The sequence below is a fragment of the Molossus molossus genome, unplaced genomic scaffold, assembly GCF_014108415.1.
Source record: "Molossus molossus isolate mMolMol1 unplaced genomic scaffold, mMolMol1.p scaffold_m16_p_4, whole genome shotgun sequence".
In the NCBI taxonomy this organism is placed as follows: domain Eukaryota; kingdom Metazoa; phylum Chordata; class Mammalia; order Chiroptera; family Molossidae; genus Molossus; species Molossus molossus.
In genome coordinates this window covers 81957790-81980886 of record NW_023425377.1, presented here as the reverse complement: position 1 = coordinate 81980886, position 23097 = coordinate 81957790, and the positions used below count along the sequence as shown (strand labels likewise).

Here is a 23097-nt window from a genome sequence, read left to right as displayed (position 1 = left end):
CCAGAGGACTAGAACACAGAGAGCCTGCCAGCCTCCCTCCCTCCCTCCCTCTATCCCAGAAAAAGCTGGCTCTGCATATGGGACTGAGAAGGGACCAAAGCAAATCTCTGTTCCGTTGGGTACCCTGCTGCACACCTGCCAAGTCCCCATTTTACAGATGAGGACACTGAGGTTCAGAGGAAAAAAGGAGCTCACATTCAGAGGACTGGGAGACTGGAGAAGGGTCCCAGCAGGCTTTCCTGGAGCCCACAAAGTCCTGCCTGACCCAGGTCCTTTCTCCTCTCTGGCTTTATCCATCCCTCTAGTGCAGCCTCTGGCCCCCTTGCCTTTTTTTTTTTTTTTTTTTTTTTTTTTTTTAAGAGCAATAAACACCGTTATTACATGAGCTAAGAGAAGAGAGAGGGGATTTATTTGCCTTTCTGGGCCTTGCTTTTCCTCAGATGGAACTCCAGTTTCTCGCCCTCCAGTGCATAGCCAGCTGCATGGCCACACTGGCCTGGTCTTGAAGCGAAGCATGCAAGAAGCTGGCCCTGCTGGAACTGCTCCTCTAGAAGACCACTGACTTTGGTCTTCTTTTCCCTTTTATCATATTTCTTCTGCATTTTCTTGGATCACTTTTTGTTCAAAATCTCTTCCTCCTCAGGAGTCAGCTTGGCCTCCTTCTTGTGACCCAGGTGCAGTGCATAGCATAGCAGGACTTGTACCACTGTGAGTACAGTGTGCTGTCAATGAGCACAATGCTGTTCTTTATTGGTGTCTTGGTGCAAACTAGTTTGTTGTTGGATGCATTGTAGACAACATCAATAATCCTAGCCCCAGAACAACACTCCTTGTCCACGTCCAACCTCAAGGCAAGGTACTTCTTGTTGCCCTACTGCACGCAGTCTGTGTGTATTCAGTAGGGGGCAAATCTTAGTGTTAACAACAGATTGCCCCAGCTTATACTTTCACTTCTTGTACTAGGGCTTTCTCTTGCCCCCAGTCTTGTGGTACTTGTGCCCATGGTTCAGCGACAGCTGGAAAGAGGAAGCCCACTTGCTTTTTAAAAACACACCAGTGTCCTGGCCGGTTTGGCTCCGTGGTTAGAGCCTAAGCCCGAAGACCAGAGATGCAGGTTTGATTCCTGGTCAAGGGCATGTACCTTGATTGCGGGTTCAATCCTGGGGCCCCAGTAGGGGTCGTGCGGGAGGCAACCTATCAATGTGTCTTTCTCACATCAATGTTTCTCTGCCTCTGTCTCTCTCTCTCTCTCTCTCTAAAAATCAATAAATAAAACATTTAAAATAAACAAATATTTGCTGAATTAATGAGTGATCCTCGCCCATAGAAACTGCTCATAGTCACAAAGCAGGACCCTCCTGACAAAAACACCTGATCTCTAGCACCATTATGCCAGTTTTCAAAAACATCCGTTCACCCTTAGATAAAACAGTGGTTGTTCCCTGGCACCTTGACCCTTGGCCAGGCAATAAGACCCTGAACGCCTTAGCAACATGACTCCATCCAAGCAACACAACCCTATCTCATCCCAGCCTCATAGCAACTTGAGATGCCCCGCAGCTCCTGGTGTGATGCGCAGCTCCTCCAGTCCATTCCCCGAGGTGTGCAAGTCAGGTGGCGCAGGTGTACCGGGTGACAGCCGAGTGGGAAGGGGGGAGGCTAGAGGGCCCTGCGGCGCCCCTCCAGACGCAGACCCCCGGCGCGCGCAGCATGCTGGGAGTTGTGGTCCGGCGGAGGCGAGGCGCGCCCAGGAGCGGCCGGGAGAAGTGGCCGGAGACCGTGAGTGCGCGCGACGACGGCGGCGGAAGCGGCGGCTGGTTCTGGCGCGGCGGGTAGTCGCTGGCCGCGATCCGAGCCAGGCCTGGAGCTTACCTCAGCGGCTGCGGGCTGCAGCATACTGGCGCCCCACGGGGCCGAGCCGGGGGGGAGGGAGGGCGGCGGCCCGGGCACCATGACCAGCGAGAAGCAGCACATGAACCGCAGCGTCCTGCTGGCCAAGATCGTCCTCAAGGATGGCGGTGCCCTGAGTTCTCGCCCCTGCCCCCGACGGTGCTGGGCACCCACAGCCCGTCTGGACCAACTGAGACTCTCAGCATCGGCCTTGGAAGATGAACCCTAGCTTCATTCCCTACTCAGGACCCCCACACAGCCTGATCCACCCAGATACCTGCCCCAGATAGCCAGGCACAGTGCTGCAACCCCGGCTCCCCACCCTTCCCGAAGATCCACCCCCAGTTCCACCTAGACCTTTCTCATTGGCCCCACCGTATCGCCCAGACCTGGCTGCCAGGCTCCCATCCTGCCCAAGCCCCTTGGCCCCACTCATGTTGCAGGTGCAGACACTGCACCTGAAAGAAGCTCCTTGGGCAGAAAGCTTCCCTGAGGAGCTCAGGTCTGGGCACTGACCGTGACCCCGCAGACCGCCCCCTCCCCTACAGTCAGGCCCTCCTAATTCTTACAATCCCTTCACCAGCAGCCTCTCCCACCCAGGGGTTCCCAACCTCTGACATTCCCAGCACTGCTGGCATTGGGACTTGAGTGTTCTCGGGGCACTGTGGGGTGTCGGGAAGCGCCTTTGGCCCCCACTTGATGCCAGGAGCACCCCCAATCTTGATAACCATCAGTGTCCTCAGACATCACCCTGTGTCCGCTGGCGTAGGGAGTGGACAGAATCCAACCCCTTAAAACAACAGGGGTGCTGTGGCTGGTTTGGCTCAGCGGTTAGAGCGTCGGCCTGCCGGCCAGAAACACCCAGGTTCGGTACCGCTAAAGGCACGGACCTCGGTTGTGGTTTTTCCCCGGCCCTGGTTGGGTCGTGCGGGTGGCAATCACTCGATGTGTCCCTTTCATGTCGATGTTTCTCTCTCTCTCCCTCTCCCTCTCTCTCTCTCTCTCTCTCTCTCCCCCCCCTCTATCTGAACAAAATATGGAAAAGTGTCCTCAGGTGAGGATTAAAAAAAAAAGGGTTCCCAGGTCTCAGCCTGAGGTGAAGTAGAGAGGGGAGCCCACTACCTGACCAAAGAATATTTCCATTCTATGTTCCATACTGGCCATAAACCCAGTCTGGGGCCAGAGCCCCCTGCCCACCAGAAATGGAATTTGAGCCTCACAGGCCAGTTAAAATCTCCAGCAGCACATTGAAAAATACAAAAAGAAATGAATGGCATAAATGAAATGAATTTTATAAAATATAAAATAAAATGTACTTTATTTAACCCATGTTACCCTGAGAAGAATATACCTGCCAAGAAGGACTCCTTGTGGGATGTTGTTTTGTTTGTTTTGTTTTGTTTTTATTGATTTGAGAGAGAGGAACATCAAATTGTTGTTCCACTTGTGTATGCTTTTATTGGTTGCTTCTCGTATGTGTCCTGACCAGAGATCAAACCCACAACCTTAGCTCTAACCAACCAAGCTACCCAGCCAGGGCTTCCTTGTGGTTTATTGGAACCAATTTCATAACCAGAGTCGAGCAGCCATTGTGTATAGGGGCTTTCAGCCAAGCTGCATATCAGAAAAAGGCCACAGACAGGGCTGTCAGCCTCCTGCCAGAGTCGCTCTTTTTTTTAAATCCTCACCTGAGAATATTTTTCTTTTTATCTTCAGATAGAGTGGGAGGGAGAGAGAGAAACACTGATGTGAGAGGACACATCGACTGGTTGCCTCCTGCACTACCCCGACCAGGGCCAGGAATGAACTGCAACCAAGGCATGTGCCCTAGACTGGAATTGAACCTGCGACTCATTGGTTGATGGCTGACACTCTACCACTGAGCCAAACTGGCCAGGGCCAGAGCTGCTCTTATAAGAGAACCACTAGGGTCAAAATTTGACCAATAGGACTGAGATATTCCCCATCAATTGGAGCTGTGCAGTACATCCTCATTTACATATTTACAGACCAATCAGACCATTTCATTCCAACTACTTTATTACAGTTCTTTTTGTACCAAACTAAAGATTAGAGTTCTCATTTACATGAGAATTGACTAGTCAGGAATGGGTTGGAACTCCTGTTTACATGGAGAGCACTTTCAGTTTCCACTGAGGACTGTATTTCCCTGACTGAAGTTTTCCAATAACTGAGTTAAGTATCTGTTTTTAAATTGAAATTGTAAATTTAAAATTACTTTTCAGCCCAGCTGATGTGGCTCAGTGAATTGAGCGTAGTCCCATGGACAGAAAGGTCCCAGTTCAATTCCCACTTAGGGAACATGCCCGGGTTGCAGGCTTAATCCCCAGTAAAGGGTGTGCAGGAGACAGCAATCGATGTTTCTCTCTCTCCCCTCCTCTCTCTCTAAAAAATGAATAAAACCCTACTTTTTAGAAAAAATTACATTTCAGGTGGTCAGTAGCTGAGAGTGGCTGGTGAGCTGCCTTGGCCTAAGTTGTTGTGTGACCTCCCTGGCTGGTCTCTGCTGGGGTCCATCCATCATCCAGGGTGCAGCCAACTGGTCTGGGGCAGGAAATTGCACACCATGGCCCAAAGCTAGCTCTGGTGCCCATGCCAAATCCTTCCAGTTGAATTCATCACCACCCCTACTCGAAAGTAGATGACATTCAGGCCACCCTTCCTCTTCTGTATCTGCTCCCAGAGCTCCTTTCACCTCCCAACACAATCACCTTGCCCTGTGGCCCAACACCCACAAGTAGCTCAGTGGTGGGTCCCTGAGCCATGCTCCCAGTTCCCCAACCAAGGCCCCATCAGCAAGGAGCTGCTGATGAAAGACAGCATGGCCTGAGCAGCCACAGGGCCTGAGGTCAGGGGTTGAATTTCTAGGGACCCCAACCCCACCACCTCTTGCTCAGGTCCTCCTGACTCAGGGTGGTGGAGCCAGCACCCTCAAATCTGCTCTCACCAAGATGTGCCTCCCTGCCCCGTGGGGCAGCCGAGGGGCCTGGGCACCTTCAAAGCTCCCCACCACCCTCACCTTGTCTAACTCCTCTAGAGTAGCTCCCCTGAGCTCTCCTCCCCAATGGGGGATGAACTGCAGTCCCTGGTGAGCTTCCAGGCACTTCCATCCTGTCTGATCCCAGACGTCACCACTCAAAGCCTCCACTCCCCTTAACACTCCTGATGACTTAAATCTCAGGCCCCCAGATGGCCTGAGGAGCTGGGCAACATGCAGACCCCCAGCTCGGACAGCCATAGGATGGCCACCTGCCACCACCTGTTTTCCCAAACTTGGGTTCATCTTCGCAAACAGATTCATCAAACAATGTTGTTGTCAGGCATTGTGTCAGTTATTCACTCAGGGTCCTGACCTCCCAGCTTGGTGCCCTGGGTGTCACCCTTCCTGCCATGTCCCCTCAGCTTAGCTCAAAGGCCAACAGGAGATGGAAGGTCTGATGGACTGAAACATTCCTTTCTGCTCTAGAGCCTTCTGTGTAGCTATTTATTAAACACCCTCCCAGGCTTCCACCGACCCGAGACCCACCAAAACGTGGAGTGACCCCATGGGACAGGACTTGGGCTGACATTTCAGGTATGGAGTCCTCCAGCACCAGAGCTGGGTGAGGGACCTCACAGATGTCTCAAATGACCCAGCCCTGCTCTCACAGCTGCAGCCCACCCCCCAGAAAAAGATCCTAGAGGTCCCCAACTGACCGGTGGTGGCAGTGAGGAGAGCTTGCCCGGACTGGGGCAAGGGTGTTCCTGAAGGGAACAGGCGTCTCCAGGGCTCCCTCTCCTGGACACTCTCCTTGGCCTGAGTCCCTTGCATCGCACCAGTGTTGTGGTGGGGGAGTGGAGGCCAGGATGTTGTCTTGGAGAGGGGGCTGGGACCCTCTGTGGGAAGAAGGCTTCCTGCTGAGGCCCGCTGAGGACTTCCTCCCTGGTGGGGACAATGCCGGGAAGGGGGAGCTGAGGGCAGGCTCTGCAGGAAGCCCAGGCCAAGGGCAGTTGGGGGTGGGGGGGCTGCGCAAGGTCCTCAGCCCCACACCAGGCAGCTCCCATGGACTCAGTCTTCCAGGGGCAAGACCACATGTCCCAAGTGCAGGTGTAAAATTGGTTCACTTCCCAGCTACTGCTGCCCGCAGGCTTCCAGGGGTCCCCCGCTTACCCCTCCCTGGGAACCACCCAGGCCCCTGTCCCATCCCTCTCTGCACCCCCCCTTACCCTCTTCTTTTCCCTTTCTCCAGGCTCCACCTCTGCCCAGAACCTTCTTCATCTCTTCAGCCCACCTGTCCTCAGAGTGGTGGCACTGACCGCCCCACCCACCCAGATCATGGGGCTCTCCTCGTGCTCTCTACAGCGGTATGAGTCTGAATGTGAAGATGCACCCATCACTTACACAAATAGAGCTCAGATCTGGGAGCCTGGGATGGGCAGCAGTGGGGGAGGCAGGGCCCCGAGAGCTGGGTCACGCCCTGCAAGGAGCCTCAGCTGCCAAGGCAGCAGGAAGTGGAGTCAGGGGCTGGGAAGAGGCCCATTCACCAGACCAGCTGGGGTTAAGGGCCCAGCTTCCCGAGAAGGGCCCACACCTCCAGGCTGGGGAGGACTGAAACTTGGAGTCTACCTTCCTGTGTGGCCTTTCCCGGCACCAGGGCAGGGGGGAGGGTTGGGACCAAGGAAGATGGACTCTGAGTTCACACACATGTGCCCTTGCCTCTCTAGGCCTCAGTTTCCCCTCTTATGCTCCTAGTCCCTCCAAGCCTTGGTTTACTCCTTCTGTTCCCGGCCCCTCAGAGCCCCAGTTTACCCCTCTGCTCCCAGCCTGTCCTCTTGGGCCTCAGTTTCTGCCCCTGACACGAGGATGAGGAGATGCAGACAGGCAGAGTGGTGGTGCTCAGACACCCCATCTCCTGGCTGCCCAAGAGAAACAGGCACAAGCCACACCTGGAGGTTGGTGCAGGACAAACCAGTATTCTTCCATTCTTTTCTTCCTATGTGCCTGCTGTGATGGGGTCTGGGGTCATCCGGGCCTACGGCAGACAAGATATCCACCCCACACCACCCCCACGCCGGCCCAGTACAGGGGAGTTAGGGCTTTGAGGAAAATGCACCTGGATTAAGTGAAGTAGAGGAGAGAGATGTGGGAAGGTGGTTCGGGAGGACTCTACCGTGACAACATTTGGGCAGAGACTGAACAGGGTGAGGGCACAGCCATGCAAAGGCCCTGAGACTGCCTGATCCCTCAGGGCTCTGGCCAGCAAGGAGCTGGGTTTTTTCCTTTATACCACAGGCAGCCTAGGGGTTGGGGTGTCTGTGTTTCTGAAACCGCTCTAGGTGCTGAGTGGTAATTGGCTGGGAAGGGCACACAGGGAAACGGGAACTAGGCTGAGGGGCACGGAGCAAAGGGTGGAGGATTCCGGCATTGGAATGATGAGGTTCTCAGGACAGGCTGGTGACAGCTGTGGTGGGGTCCCAGGCCTCTCCTGTGGACCCCAGACCCAAGACTGTGGAACAGAGTATGGAGGCACCCCCACGCCAGGGGCTCCCGGCCTTCCACCAGCCTGCCCCTTTGACAGAGAGGAGACATGCTCAGAGGTAGGGCGACATGTCCCAGGCACGAGTGGGCCTCAGTCCCAACATCCCAGGAGACCCTCCCCCACCCCAGGACCCTTTCCTCAAGGAGGCTCCATCACGAAAGACGCTCGCCCCTGGAGCCCCCCCCACCCCCCCTCAGCGTCGCAGAGGGAGCTGGAAGGCAGCGGTCTCCACCGACCCCCGCCGCTCAGGGCAGTGAAGGCCGAGATTGAGCCGATGGGCGCGCATGGGTGGCGCCGACCCTGGGTCTAGTTCGGTTTTCCATTCACTTGACCTCGACAGTCACCTCACTCTGGCCCCATCTTCCAGCCTTTCCGTCTCTGAAAGTGAGACCTGGAATTGGCCCAGATCTTCCCGCCCCATCTGTTGGGACCTCGGCCTTGCCGCGCCACCCCCCGCCCCGCCCCCGCCCCCAGCCCCAGTCTCTCTGTCGCCTCCAGGGTCGGGGGTCAGGGTGGGAAACCCCCTCGGGAAACCCCCGAGGAACAGCTGGAGGGGGGTCGGAGATGCAGGGTCGTGGGGCTGCGGAAAGAGCCCGAGGCACCACTATTTAAGCCACTTCTCTGGAGGCCGGGGACAGAGCAGGGGACCCAGCATGGAGCAGGACCTAGCCTTCCTGCTTCCCCTTCTCATGGGGCTCCTCCAGCAAGGCCGCGGTGAGCAGGGGAAGGGGCGCCCAGAGGGGAGGAGGCTAGGAAGGAGGAGGGAGTGGATGTGAAGGGAGTTCGGAAGAGGAGGGGGGCTTCGATAAAAAGAGGGGTTTCTGCCCTGGCCGGTTTGGCTCAGCGGTTGGAGCGTCCGCCGGCGGACCAGAGAGTCCAGGATTCGGTTCCCACTAGGGGCACGTACCCGAAATAAATAAATAAATAAAATAAAATAAAATAAAAAAAGAGGGGTTTCTGAGTCCGGCTGGTGTGGCTTCATGGTTCAGTATCGACCCATGCACCAAGAGGTTGCCGGTTCGATTACCAGTCAGGGCACATGCCCAGGTTGTGGACCCAGTCCTCAGTGAAGGGCATGCAGGAGGCGGCCAATCGATGTTCTCTCTCATCGACGTTTCTATCTCTCTCTCCCTCTCCCTTCCTTTCTCTCTAAAATCAATAAGGGGAAAAAATTTTTTTAAAGAGGAGTTTCTGAGAGGAGAGGGGCTTAGGAAAGAGAAGGGGGCAGTTGGGGAGTGGGATCCAGGAAGGGCGGGGGGAGGTTCAGGGAGGGTGATGGGGGAATCCTGCAGAGGATCGTCTTGGAAGAGAGGGCGCCCAGGACAGGGGTCTGAGGCTGGGGGCGCAGGTTGGGGACGGGGCGGGACTGAGAGCGCCGCCGTCTGCCCACAGGTGGGCCCCTGGAGGTAGAGCCCAGGGAGCCGGTGGTGGCCGTGGCCTTGGGCGGGTCGCAGCAGTTCACCTGCCGCCTGCCCTGCGCGGGCCCCAGGGCCGCCTCGGTGCAGTGGCGGGGCCTAGACACTAGCCTGGGTGCAGTGCAGTCGGGCGCCGGCAGCAGCGTCCTCTCCGTGCACAATGCCTCGCTGTCGGCTTCGGGGACCCGCGTGTGTGTGGGCTCCTGCGGGAACCTCACCTTCCAGCACACCGTGCAAGTCCTGGTGTTCGGTGAGCCCCTGCCCTCCTCTCCTTGCCGCCTTTGCACAAACCGAGCCCACCCAGCAGCCCTGCTCTATCTCTGTTCTTATGCCACCTCTGCCGGGAAGCCTACCCAGATTGCCTACCCTGCCCCAGCTCAAAGCCTGCTTTGCAGCTCCTGAGTCACTCTGCAGTCCACTTCCACCTCTACACATCCCCCCTCCAGGCCTCCCAGCTGTCACACCCCAGCCCCCAATCCACCCCCAAACCTTCCATACCCGACCCCCTGCCCTTTCTGCTCTGGATCCCTCTCCAGCCCCTTTTTTACATCCTAGCCACAAAGGGTGTGACCAGTGGGTCTTCCCTGTCCCTGTGCACCAGCAGTCCCCACTCCCTGCTTGGTCCCACCCCCACCCCCACCCTCAGAGCCCAGTCTTGATCCTCTAGGCTCAGCCCACCCCCTCCAACCCTCCCTACACAGCCTTCCCGAACCAGCTGACTGTCTCCCCAGTGACCCTGGTGGCCGGGCGAGACCAAGAGTTGGCCTGCACGGCCCACAACATCACTCCTGTCAGCCCTGATGCCCTCTCCTTGTCCCTGCTCCTGGGGGATCAGGAACTGGAGGGGGTGCAGGTCCTGAGCCGGGATGAGGAAGAGGAGCCCCAGGAGGGCGAGGACCTGCTTTTCCGGGTGACAGAGCGCTGGCTGCTGCCGTCTCTAGGGACACTTGCCCCACCCACCCTCCACTGCCAGGCGACCATGAGGCTGCCAGGCTTGGAGCTGAGCCACCGCCACCCCATTCCAGGTGAGTCTGCAGGACCCTGACTGCCCTGCGCCTTAGTGTCCCCCATGAAGTGGGTAAAGTCACACCACCAAGCTCCTATGAGCCTTGATGTGTAGTGTTCAGCGGCTCTTCTGGAATCCTGGTCCTGCTCCTCACCTGCTGGGTCCCTATCTAGAGGGTCAGAGTACCTACTGGCAGGTGAAAAAATTGTGTTCCATCTTTAGTCTGCCCCCTGGTGGCAGCCAGAGTGAAACGTCTAAATCGTTTGCTTATTCATTCATTCCACAAGTTTACTGAGCGCACACCCTGTGCCAGGCTCCGTGTGCTTTGGTATCAGCTCTGCCCTCCCACTTGGTCCCTGGTTCCCACCCTCATCCCCACAGTCTGTCCTATTGGTAGCAGCCACCAGAGGGCGCCTGTAAGCACCTGAGTCAGGCGTCACCCTTCTGCTTCTCACAGCCCTTCAGGGCTCCCACCTCCCTCCATAAAAAGCCCAACTCCTCCCTGGAGCCCCCAAAGCTCTGCACGACCTATCCTCTCATCTCCCTGCTCTCATTTTCTCCCTCTCTCCCTCTCACTCACTTTGCTCCCTCCACACAGGCCTCCTCACTATTCCTCCAACAGACATGGTCCAGCCTCAGGGCCTTTGCATGTGTTGTGCCCTCCACTGGGAATGCTCTTCTCCCAGATTTCTCCATGACTCCCTCACTCACCTCCCTCAGGTCACTTTTACAGGGAGGCTTCCCCTGACCCCTCATCCCACCCCTCACACATGTACATGTTTACACACACACAAGTCCTTTCTCTCCTATTGACTGTTTCATTTTTTGTTTTTTTTTAATAGAAGGAAAAGAAGGGAACTTTATTACCCTGCTCCATCTACCACAGTCTTTTTTTTTTTTTTTTATCCTACCTGAGGACATTTTTGCATTTACCTTCAGATAGAGCGGGAGGGAGAGAGGGAGGAAAAGAGAGAGAGAAACATCGATGCGAGAGAGACACACCGACTGGTTGCCACCCACACGACCCCAACTGGGGCTGGGGACAAAGTGCACCTGAGGTACATGCCCTTAGCTGGAACCAAACCCGGGACTCTCTGGTCCGCAGACTGACACTCCAACTGCTGAGCCAAACCAGCCAGGGCCTATTGACTGTTTCTTGATCAACATCTGACATTTTATGTTTTTATTTTGCCCCATTATCTATCTCCTTTGCTCTTAGCTTCACCAAGATAAGAATGTGTGTCTTGTTCATGGTTGTGTTCCCAGTGGCTAAAACAGTGCCTGAAGCATAGGTGTTGAACAGATACACTCTGAATGAATGAATAGCAGTTATCATGGTGCCCAGCACATAGCAGGTACACAGTAAGTACTTGCTGAATGGTGAACAAATGGTAACATTTAACACAGGCCCTGGCACACAGTAGGCGCTCAGTTTGTATCAGATGCACACTCTCCTCTCTCCACCTCCCAGACCCGTAATAATAAATTCCAGTGCTCACTAACCTTATGCTCTGGGCACATGTGTGGGCCTAGGTGGTGGGCTCTCACCTCCTTTACAGTTGAGGAAAGTGAGACAAAGAGATTCAGAAGTTCTCTCAGGGTGGGGAGGGCCACAACAGGCCAACTCCACTCCTGCCCACTGGTGTACATTCACCCAAGTGGCCCAGAGTGGGACTTAGAGCAGTTCTGATCCAACTCCATCATCCAGATGGAGAGGCTGAGGCAAGAAAGAGCACTGGGGCAGAAGGGAGAAAAATGGCTGCCCTCTTTTTCAGTCCTGCACAGCCTGACCTCCCCGGAGCCCCCCATCACAACCTCTCCTGAGGCCACCCTGGAGCAGGACTCCACCGACAGTCCTGGGAGTCCTGGCCCCAAGCCTGGGAACAGCTCCATCAAGCCCTGCCGCCCTGAGATCCACCAGTCACCAGCACCAGGGGGTCTGGAGCTGCTGTGTGAAGCAGCCTGTGGCCCTGATATAGCTGTGCATTGGACCCGGGCACCCGGCGATCTGGCAACTTACAAGATGTGGGAAGACGGGGCCCGGGCTTGGCTGAGCGTGCTGTGGGCTGGATGCAACCCCGAGGGCTGGTTTCAGTGTCGCTTGGAACCAGGGGGCCAGACGGCCAGTCTGTACCTACTCCCAGAAATCTGTGAGTTTGGAGGGCAGGGGAGGGCACTGGGGAGGCCTAGGAGGAGGAAGCTTTTCATCAAGACCTTAGACAAGGAGGTGCCCCGCCTAGCCTTAGTTTCCCCAACTGTCCAGTGGGCTTCCTCAAAACATAAGATTACAGTGGCCTGCATGGCGATGACTATAAATTTCAGGGACAACACAGGTTTCAGAGTAATTTGTAAACTGAACTTTATAGACTACAACAGCCTGTGGAATAAAAAGAGAATTCCCCCACTTAGGTCATTTCAAATTTTCTAGTAGCTACATTCAGAAAATAAAAGTAAAAATGAGTTAGATAATATATTTTATTAAACCCAATATATCTCAAATATTATCACTTCAACAAGTAATATGTTTGTTTTGTTTTTTAATCCTCACCAAGGATATTTTTACATTTATCTTCAGATAGAGTGGGAGGGAGGGAGAGAAAGAGGGAGAAACATTGATGTGAGAGAGACCTATTGATTGGCTGCCACCCTCGTGGCCCCAGAGGGGTTGGGGACAAACTGCAACCAAGGCATGTGTCCTTGGCTGGAATCGAACCCACGACTTTTTGGTACAAAGGCTGACGCTCTAACTGCTGAACCAAACCAGCCAGGGATCAACAAGTAATCTGTAAGAAACTATGAATGAGGTATTTTACGTTCTTACTATGTGTATTTTACACTGACAACAAGCACTTCTCCACCCAGACAAGCCACATTTCAAGCACAGACGTGAGTGGCCGCCTCCCTGGACAGCCCACTTCTAACTATAAGGTCCTACATACCTTTCAAAAGATTCACTCCACAGTCCTCTGGATATTCCAGTTGTTTTTATACTTTTCAAAAGATATTCTAAGCCAGTGATTTTCAATCAGTGTGCTGCAAGAATTTTTAAAACATTCAATACCTATTTAATCAGGGGCACTGACCTCTTTTCCCTAACATTATCAAATTGAAAAATGACAACAGACAACACAATAGCTGTCCTGTATGAATGAATCAAAATTATACCTTTTTGTCAGATATTTGGTGTGGCACAGAATTTTAGTAATTAGTTTACGTATACCATGAGATGAAAAGGCTTGAAAATCGCTATTCTAAGTCAAGTACTTTGTTAAATTTTAGGGAGCTTGATAAATTTGGAAGCCCTTGGCAGGTTCTGCTGGGCTTATCCCCACAATCTGCAAAGAGGTGTTCAGGCTCCTGCTGCTTCTCTCTCCAGGCTCCCCACCAGTGTCCGAAGCCCTGTGGATTGGCAGCTTGGTGCTGGGGCTGCTCCTCCTGACGTTCCTCACCTATCGCCTGTGGAAACGCTGCCAGTCCACCAGCTGACCACCAGGCCCACCAGCGCCTCTGAAGTAGCCTGCCTTTATTTCAACTCAATTGTGACTGCAAGACAATTGCAGGGTTCTGGACAGCATAAGGGCTGACCTAGGGTCCTTCACCCTGATGGCTAGAACATCTAGGCTCCCCACCTAGCTGGTTTCCCCTCTGTGGGATCCCTGGGAGCTGCCCCCAACTGGAGAATAAAGAGCAAATGGTCTGATTTCAGTAGCTTCTGTTGTAGTATGAGGACCCTGGACTCCTCTGCCTTGGGCGACTCCGCAGAGAGAGGGGATGGACAGACACCCTAGCCCCAGGCCAGTGGGGCTGGGGAAGTGTGTACTCTGACTGGGGAGGAAGAATACAAATGCTGTGCCTTTCCCTGGATGCAGGGACCCTGGAGCTTCAAGATTAACTAGGAGTCATCAAAAGAAATGGAGAATGTATTGGGGGTGGGGGAACAGTGTGGAAAAATACACAGAAGAGAGGTAGCTTATTAAGGGAGCTAAGGAACAGAGCCGAAACAGAGGCTACAAATGGGATCAGTAGATGCCAGGGGATTGAGCCCGTGGTCACTGGGGAGCTATGGGAATGTTCAGAGTGCTACAGGATATAGTGTGAGAAAGACCCCTCCGGTGGTGAGGATAGGTAACGGCCTGGGATGGGGACCGTAGATGGTCAACTCATTCCTCAAACACGCACAGGGCTCTAGAGTGGTATAGCGTAGACCGCTAATGCAGCCTAGAAGTGGCTGGGACGGGGGTCCCCATGAGGTGAACTATAAACGCAGACCAAGATTGGGTTAGGTTAAAAGCCAGGCTGAGAGCAAAGGCTCAAAGACGAAAATCAGAAAAATGGGAAGGGGCGGCGCTTCCTTGAATCCGGGTGGATCAATCTCCTCTCAAGCTACCCCAGCTTCTCTGGTAACCGAGGAGACTGGTTGCTAGGGAACTATGCTAAGGAAGGACTCGCCCACTATCAAAATGGCTAACATTCCGGCTTCATGCCGGAAACCAAGCCCTTCCTTGGGAGCCATTTTGGAATCTGGCAAAGTTCAGATTCTGAGACTAAGCCAAGAAATCCAATCAGTATATGTAAAGAGGAAACTGGAGGGAGAATGTCAATTAGAACCTAAGGAAAAGAGTGGCCTGCACTAGTCATTCACCAGTCTCCCAGAGGTAGCCAACGTCCTCTGCCCTTAACAAAGATGGCCGTCAACCCACCGTGGAATACGGCGGCGCTTCCGGTTCCGCTGCCCTCAGTGAAGATGGCGGCGGTGGAGAAGCGGCGGCCAGCCATAGCCCCGGCGGCCAATTTCACAGACAGCAGCCGGTCGTCGGTGTCCCGGACTGCAGCAACGACCGAGAGCGAGGAGGACTTCCTGCAGCAGGTCGGCGTGACAAAGATGCTGCGCGCAGCCCTGTTGAAGGTGCTGGAGGCACGGCCCGAGGAACCGATCTCCTTCCTGGCTCACTACTCCGAGAACATGGGCCTGAGTACTCCTGAAAACGGCGGCGCTGGGGAGCCCCCGGGCCAGCTCCTGCTGCAGCAGCAACGCCTGGGTCGCGCGCTATGGCACCTTCGCCTGGCTCACCACTCCCAGAGGTGCGGGACTGGGACGGGTCTCTGGGCGGGTAGGGGCCCCGACCGGACTTCAATTCCCAGCGTGCTCCGCGCGGCTCTTCGTCCCAGGCCCCAGCGCTTGAGCGCGTGGCATGCTGGGAACTGTAGTCCGCAGTGCCTCCCTAGCGCGGGATGGACCCAGATCGCGAAGGGCTGGATGTCACCATGGTAGCCTGGCGGTGGCCTGCATGCTCTGCGCCGCCGCCTATAGCTGCTGCCGGCTTCGTCTTTTGTGATGCCTTTCTGTAGGTAATGAGTTCCCCCTTGCAGTCCACCCAACTTTTTGAACATCATGGAGTCCAGAGAGGACTTTGCCCAAGATTGCACAGCAAGTTATCCCAGCCAGATCCCTCCCAGCTGGCTCATTACGAGCATAGCAACCCCAATGAGCTAGAAAATGAGTATTTTATAAGGTTGGGCTGTAGTGACAGAGAGCAACGCAGCCACCCAAGGCCCCTATCCTAGATGGAGGCTCCCAGCGTGCTGGAGGGGTGTCCAGATAGAGCCCTGAGTGACGCACAGAGAAAGGTAGTGCCTCGGGTGCACTTGCCTGGAGGCTGTACAGGTGTAGTGGGGGACCCACAGCTTCTCACAGCTGACGCATGGTAGGGTGGAGGGAATGTCACCTACCCACTCACCACGTGTCCCCCCTTCCTCACAGTTGTGACCCTATGTAAAGTGGTTGAGGAATATGTGTTGAATGCATGATCTGCATCAGGTGGATTGGGGAGAAGCAGCATCATCAACCAGACAGTCACTGACTGGATGTGGGTGGGCTGGGCCTTGGTTAAGAGCATCTCCAGAAGCAGAGCCTGAAGCAACCATTCATGTGGGGGTGCCTTTATAAGGGGATGCTTCCAGGAGACCCCAGGAAGGGAAGGAAGCCAAGCAAGGGAACATTTCAGCAAGGGTGCATCTGGGCAGACCTCCCAAGAGAGTCACAAGAAGGAACGCACAGATTCTGGGGAGGGACCTCAGCTGTGGGAGGGGTGTGGAAGGCGGGCATCCAAGCAGAGCAGCCACATTGCCACCACAGAAGGAAAGGGAATACGGGGTATCTAAGATGATAGCCAGACAAGGGAGCATCGGGGTGTCTGGATGTTGGGGCCACCCTGGAGATGGGAACCTGGAAAGAAGAGCAGGTTGGTGAGACATACATGGGCTCGGGACATTCTGTGAAGGCCGAGATGATGGATTTGCTGGGGCAAGGGTGGAAGGGGAGTGTGCAGGATAGTCCCACGTGTCCATGGGGCCAAATACTGAGATGAAAGGTCACCAGTTTGGGGAAGTTCCCAGAGTCCCTTGGAGACTTTTAAGTCAGGGAGCTGGGAGTACCTCGCAGCAGGAAAGTGGAAAGGCAGGTCTGCAACTGAAATGTGTGACTGGGACAGGAGGTTGTCAACTGGGAGGGGTTGTGAAAGCCTCAGAAGAGCTGAGAAGAATCCAGGCCTCAGCTCTGAGTAGCCCCAGCCTCGGAGAACTCACAAGAAAGCATTTCAAGGCAGACCAGAAGTAAAGGAAGGAACCAGAAGAGAATGGCATCCCTGGACATCCAACAAGGAATAATGGTTGGTGGCAGGGCCATGTACAGTTGTTCAGGTCAAGCACTGCATAAGCCACTCGCCCTGTGGACATCACAGATGAGAACATGTATATGAAGGCTTTTTGCAGAGTTTTTCCTAATTCACACAAAGACATCTTGTGGGCTGGTGGCAGCCCTGTGTCCAATGGCCCAGTAGATGAGGGCTAAGAAGTATCGGTTGAATTTAGGGTCCACAGGAAAATGTGTTAGTTCCCTGTGGCTTCTGTAAGAAACTTGTTTAAACAACAGAAATATATTCTCCCACAATTCTTGAGGCCAAAAGTCTGAAATCAAGGTGTTGCAGGGCTGAGCGCCCTCCGAAGGTTCTAGGGGAAGGTCCTTCCTGCTCTTCTAACTCCTGGGCATCCCTGGGCTTGTGGAAGCATCACTTCAGCCTCTGCCTTGTCGTCACACAGCCGTCTCATGTGTCTCACTGTGATCTCTCTACTCTTCTAAGAACATTTGGCATTGGATTTAGAGCCACCTCACCCTGTTTCCAGATCCTGATTTAATTACATATTAAAGACCCTATTTCCAAATAAGGTCACACTCACAGGTTCCAGATGGACATGCATTTTGTGAGGACACAAGTCAATGCAGTGCAAGGCATTGGATCCATTGCTGCAGGCAGCTGGGAGAAGCAGAGGCACAGAGGAAGAGCTATGAGCAGGGGATGTGGTGGGTGCTGGTGGCAGAATCAGCTCCTCAGAAGACAGAGCAAGTGGTGAATGAAGGAGGCCCTTAACTGTGCCTGCGGGGTTAGGAGCAGAAGCCTGGCCAAGCCAGTCCCAGGTGTAAGAGACAGGTTTTCTGAGATTGGGCAGCTTCGCCTGACATCGTAACATTGACTGGGCCATCGTGGGGCTGTTCTTGAGCATGTCAACATGAGAGATTTAGGTAGAAGTCAACTGAAACTCCTCTGCCGGTGTCTGGAGAAGTCGGAATTGCTGGCCTGCAGGACTGGTGATGCTGCAGCTGCATCCTATCACCCCCTTCCCTGGCCTCAAGACCCTGTGTGTCCTCTAGACTTGTGAAGGCTTCATGGCCATGAAGGTACAGGGCCAGAGTCAGACCCAGTCAGTGTGGCTCCAAGGCCTTCTTCCAAGCCACCATGTTGCTAATACTAACAGCAAGTGTGATGTCCCCCACAGGTCCCTGGGACCTGGGAAGACATTCAAAAGGTACTAAGAAGTCTAAGCCAAGGTTCCTTAGCTCACATCGCCTCTGGAGGACTGTCCTGGACACTGCAGGGTGCTGAGTATCATCCCTGGCCCCCAAGCTCTAGATGACTGGAGAACCCTCAGTGTGACAACTTCAAATGTCCCTAGATATCCAGTGTGCCCTGGGGGCAAAATCACCCCCATTGAGAACCCCTGATCTAAAGTGAAAAGTCTCCATGTCTCTCTCTGGGGACATCCCAAAAATATATTCCTTTTTTTGTTTTAACAAATGCTTGCATATTTCACAAACTGCTGACCGGAATGGAGCCCTCAATAAGTGCCCAGTCCAAATTCACAGACAAAGAGACTGAGGCCCAGAATCTCCAGGTAGAGCCAAGATGGAACCCAGGCTGCCAAGTCCAGAGTAGGCTGTCTTACCTTCACCCCCACCATGATTCAGCACATGGTATGGGTGCCCCTCATGGCTGAGAACCATCTGGGGAGCCCCCAGGAGGGACAGTTATGAAGCCTCAGCTTAGAGGTTGGTTGTTGCCTTCCTCTGGGCTTCTTGCCCAATCCTCGTCGAAGCTCTGATCTCACTAGCTGAGCTGTAATTACCCCTTTGCATGCCTTCCTACCCGACGAGGCCAAGAGTCTAAGATAAACAGCATCTGGACAGCCTGGCTGAATTGCAGCCCCAGTTGTAGCGAATGACAAGCACCCATGGGGCCCCTCCCATGTGCTGGCACAATCTTGAGCACTTGGCATAAAAACCTACCCTTCCGTCCTCACAAGACTCCTGAGGCTCAGAGATTACAGCCCTTGTTCTCCAGGTGACAAAACTGAGAGGCGGTGGCTAAGACTTGAGTGCAGGTCTGAGCTGGGGCCAGGAACAGGCATACACATAGAAGTTGCTCATTGAACACCTGGGGAATCAATGAGCACCTAGATGTTTGACCTCTGGTGGGTCAACCAGGTTGCTGGAACAGAAGCTTTGGGGCCCAGAGTTGAATGGATTGTGGGCCACTTACGTACCAGTCAGGGTAAGCTGTGTCCCACTAAATGAACAAACACCCCTGAAACGTCAGTGACCTCAACACAACTAAGGTTTGTGTCTCACACCATGGGGCTGCTGTGAGCTTACACATCATAGCAATGAGGAATGGACCATGGGGAATGGTGTGATGGCTCTGAAAACTTCCATCAAACATGGCCCTTGCATTGCTTACATTCACATTTCAGTGACTGAAGCAAGTTACAGGGCTCAGTCACAGGATGGAGAGAGTTGGACAGCACAGTGGTGACCAGCCTTCAAGATGCCCATGGAGACCCTCACCTCTTGGTATTCGCACCTGCATGCACTCATCTTCCACATCCACAGGGTTAGCCTATGTCAAATTAGGTGTCATGGACATGATAGAGAGTGATTTCTTCCTGGGAGCACATGCTCTGCGAAAACAGCCACCATGTATGCGGTGTTCAAGCCATCCCATGGGATGCCCAGCTATGGCCGCAGCTGACATCGTGACTTCAACCTTACAAAGAAATGGGCCAGAATCCTCCAGCTAAGCCGCTTCCAAGTTCCTGCCATACAGAAACCTCAACATAATAACTGTTGTTGCTGTTCTAGGCCACTAAGTTTTGGGGTAAGGTATTACACAGCAATGGGTAACTTATACAGGCACTCACGACTGCCACAGTTGACCAGGCTTCCCAACTTCTTTATTCTGATGAAAGGAGTTAATAAAAGCTCATACAAAGGGTCATTATGTGGCAACAGTTGTAACCATGGAAATGAATATTTGTTGAACATGAGGCTGCATCTGGCACCACCCTCAGTACTTCCCTGGATGGTCTCACTCACTGCAAAGCACCCAGCATATCAAAGGGCCCAATAAATGGGAAGACAGAGGAGTTGATAGCCAGATGGGTACAGACTGGATCTCAGCTGGGAGGGAAACCACCCAGGCGACTGCCCTCTTGCCTCTGGGCCTCAGTTTCCCCTGTAATGGGACTTTGACCACATAGCTCATTGAGTCAGCACAGCTATCCATAAGCCTCATACTGGGCAGCAGAGGTGACCAGAGTGTTCAAGTTTACTGGATACCTGCTATGTGATGGCCAGCATTTGCTTGGCACCCACTGTACACTACCCCAAAGAAAGGTGAGATGACATGCCCAGGTTACACATGAGTAAGAGTGGAGCTGCAGGTGGCTCGGTTGGTTGGAATGTCATCTCATACACTGAAAGGTTTTGAGTTTGATTCCCAGTCGGGGCACATTCCTAGGTTGTGGGTTTTTATCCCATCAGGGTGAGTACGGGAGGCAGCCGATCAGTGTTTCTCTCTCTTTGTCTCTCTCTTAAACATATCCTTGGACTCATATCTCAGTCATTTGGCTAAGATCAAGTGTAGTATCTGTTTTTATCAGTTTAAAACTTATCCTTGGGTAAGGATTAGCTGCAATGTGAACCATGGAGTGGAGCTTCCAGAAAGAATGAATATAAGGTCTAGGGTCAGCCCCTTCTTCCCTGGGATCCTTGGTCTGACCATCAGTCTACCCTGAACCTCACTTCCCTATTGTGACTGTGAAACTAGTAATAGGCCACCAGCCCCACTAGCACTGGGTCACAGGCCAGGTGCTGGGCTGTCAGTCTGATGAGAGTGAAACACCGGATAAACTAGCCACCCAGGCTCATCCTGCATCCCACACACTTAACTAGTGCTCCCCCACTTTGCATGTGAAGCTCAAAGCACGTTCAAGACACCTACTAAGACCTCAGGTTCCTCCTGGGGCAAGGAACCATACCCACCTCATAACCCCCACTTCATAGCCCTCACCTCACAACTGAGAGCATGGTTGACAGACTTCTGTAAACATTGCAAATTCTGTCAGCTTTGCAGGCCAATCTCTGTTGTGAACATTGGACTCTGCCATCGCAGCAAGAAAGCTGCCACAAGCAATGTGTCAGTGCATTGACGTAGCTGTGTGCCAATAAAACTTTGTTTACAAAAACAGACAGTGGGCTGGATTTGACCCACGTCTATAGTTTGCTGACTCTTGGCCAGTGGGATTCTGGAGGAATGGCATGAGTTAACCCATGTTAAATGGATAGGCACAGTGTTTGGCCAAGAGTGACCACCCTGTAAGTGCAAATGTCATCTTCAGGAGGGCAGTTGAAGGGTCCCATGGGGCGGATGCCCATCTACTGATTCAGCAGACATTTATCAAGCACCTGCTGAGGGCCAGGCACTGGTGCTGCACAGTGACTGACAGATAAACCCTGATGTGGGCTCCTGAACATTCAGATGGGAAAGACATAAACTCGTAAGGACACCATATAGCAAGTCTGACAGTGGTTAACTGCTATGAAGAAAAATAGAGGAGGAAAGGGTTAGGGAGGGGAGGGCTGGGGGAAGGGCATTCGCAGCATGTGCAAAAGCCCTGAGGCTGGACCAGGCCTGGCATGTTGGAGGAAGAGCAAGAGGGACAGGAGCCTGGGGCTAGGCTGGTGGGCATGGGGAAGAAAGCTCTGCTGGGCTGGCCCAACACCCCTGTCCGCCTGCAGGACAGCCTTCAACAACAATGTCGGTGTGGCCTACGAGTGCCTGAGCGCCAGTGGGCGCAAGAAGAAGCCGGGGCTGGATGGGCGTACCTATAGTGACCTGCTCAAGCGCATCTGCCGAGATGGAGAGGCCCCCGAGGAGGTCGTGACACCCCTGCTGCGCAAGATCCAGTGCCGGGACCACGAGGCTGTACCACTGGATGTCTTTCGCACTGGCATGCTCACCTGCTTTGTGCTGCTGGAGTTCGTGGCGCGGGCCGGCGCCCTCTACCAGCTGCTGGAGGACCCAACCCTGGCCGTTGCTGACCGCCGCATGGGCCAGGCAGTGCTGGACACTCTGGAAGGGGCCCTGCAGGCCAGCAACAGTGCTGCTGCTCCTGTCCACTACCTGGAGGCTGGCTCTCGCCTGGGGCCTGATAGCCTGGCACTAACTATGGACCGAGCCTTGGTGACTCGGCAGCCCAGCTCCCCTATGACCCGAGAGGAGTTCCTGGAAAAGGCTGCTGCCCTTTTCATTGCTAAGGTCAAGCCAGTGAGCTGAGCCCCTCTCACACCTCACTAGCCTTCTCCTCCCAGACAACTGGGATGCTTTGAGGCGTGGCTCTCCTGCTTCTAGGCAGAACACGGGTCTGGGACTGGGACTGGGGTTTCTGCATGCAGGGGGAGGTGTGGGGAGCCCTCACCCAGCCTCTGATTTGAAATGATACTCCAGCTGCCCCATCAGGGGAAGGCTGAGGGTCCCCGGAAATTGATACCCCTCCCCAAACACCTGTAAAGGCCCCTCTCCTCAGCAGTAATAAAGTCTGTGCCTGAGGCAGACCTGATGTGTATGTGTGCTCCCCACACCCCAGCCCTATGCCACAGAAATGATTCTTCACCCAGCTGCATACTGGCCAACCCCGGCAGGCCCATCATTGCCCAGAGGCCAGATTTGCCACCTGGATGCAGCTTTATGGGAGCAGAGGGCAATGGAGCATCCAGAGAGGTGCCCTAGACCCAGGAGGTCCTGCCCCCCAGGACTGTGGGCCTACGTTGCTCTGGAATATGGAGACCCAGTCCCTAACCGTCTTCTATACATGCCCCACCCAAGCAGTTCTTCTCTGGGCCTCAGTTTCCCCTGCTGTCAGATGAAAAGGTCAACAGCAGACTGGCAGTGATGATGGAAACAGCTAATACATTCGAAACCTACAACGTCTTATTTGACTCACCATGGCCCTATGAGGAAGGTAAGTCACTACCCTCATTTGACAGATGAGGAAAACACATGGGAAAAGCAGGTGCTGTGGCCAGAAAACAGGCAGAAACCGTAGACATCCACCACCACAAGTTTCAGAGCTTGAGCAGCAGGCTTTCCTGAAGGACAAGGTCCCATGTGGGACGAGCCCAAGGCAGGGCACATAAACCCAGTGCCTTCCTTTACATTTGTAGCACTTCCCACCCCCAGTACTTCCTAGGAATGTGGGGTATACATAGGGAGAGATCATGGCTAATCACTATTTATTGACAAGGTGCCACATGCAATGTTATGACATTGCTTTTATGGGCAATGAGGGTCAGAACACCTGGACCACTCAGCAAAGATAATAATAGCCCATTGGACAGATGAAGGGGCTTGATCCAAGTCCCCAAAGTGCAGGGCAGAGGGCCTGAAAGACAAAGCCTAGAGAAAGCCAAGGCTCTGCCCTGGGCCGCCATTTGAGCTGCTGCTCTGCCAGGGCTCTGACTCCTCTGTCCCTACCCACTGTTGACATTTTATTTTCCTTTCCCCAGACAGGTTTGCCTGCCTGTCAGCTGGGGCAATGCAAGAGGCCAGGTTCTGGGGCATCTGGGGGAGGGTGT

The 23097-nt window shown here is 54.0% G+C and overlaps 2 protein-coding genes and 1 pseudogene across 2 annotated transcripts; all 3 read left to right on the top strand.

Annotated features, from left to right (window-relative positions):
* The first annotated feature begins 8083 nt into the window (after positions 1-8083).
* MADCAM1 (mucosal vascular addressin cell adhesion molecule 1) lies at positions 8084-13337 on the top strand. The gene is made up of 5 exons (XM_036281612.1): positions 8084-8144; positions 8823-9095; positions 9547-9870; positions 11627-12001; positions 13228-13337. Exons 1-5 carry the CDS (start codon positions 8084-8086, stop codon positions 13335-13337), a joined length of 1143 nt encoding a protein of 380 aa, XP_036137505.1.
* Positions 13338-14568: 1231 nt separating this feature from the next.
* On the top strand, positions 14569-22133 carry TPGS1 (tubulin polyglutamylase complex subunit 1). Its single transcript, XM_036240963.1, has 2 exons — positions 14569-14933; positions 21262-22133. Exons 1-2 carry the CDS (start codon positions 14596-14598, stop codon positions 21797-21799), a joined length of 876 nt encoding a protein of 291 aa, XP_036096856.1. The 5' UTR covers positions 14569-14595; the 3' UTR covers positions 21800-22133.
* LOC118616738 lies at positions 20075-20288 on the top strand (annotated as a pseudogene).
* Positions 22134-23097: the final 964 nt, after the last annotated feature.

Coding starts and splice junctions, on each gene's coding strand:
- MADCAM1 (XM_036281612.1), top strand. CDS start 8,084: ATGGAGCAGGACCTAGCCTTCCTGCTTCCCCTTCTCATGGGGCTCCTC. Junction 9,096..9,546: donor CGTGCAAGTCCTGGTGTTCG/GTGAGCCCCTGC, acceptor CTCCCTACACAG/CCTTCCCGAACCAGCTGACT. Junction 12,002..13,227: donor GTACCTACTCCCAGAAATCT/GTGAGTTTGGAG, acceptor TTCTCTCTCCAG/GCTCCCCACCAGTGTCCGAA.
- TPGS1 (XM_036240963.1), top strand. CDS start 14,596: ATGGCGGCGGTGGAGAAGCGGCGGCCAGCCATAGCCCCGGCGGCCAAT. Junction 14,934..21,261: donor CTGGCTCACCACTCCCAGAG/GTGCGGGACTGG, acceptor GTCCGCCTGCAG/GACAGCCTTCAACAACAATG.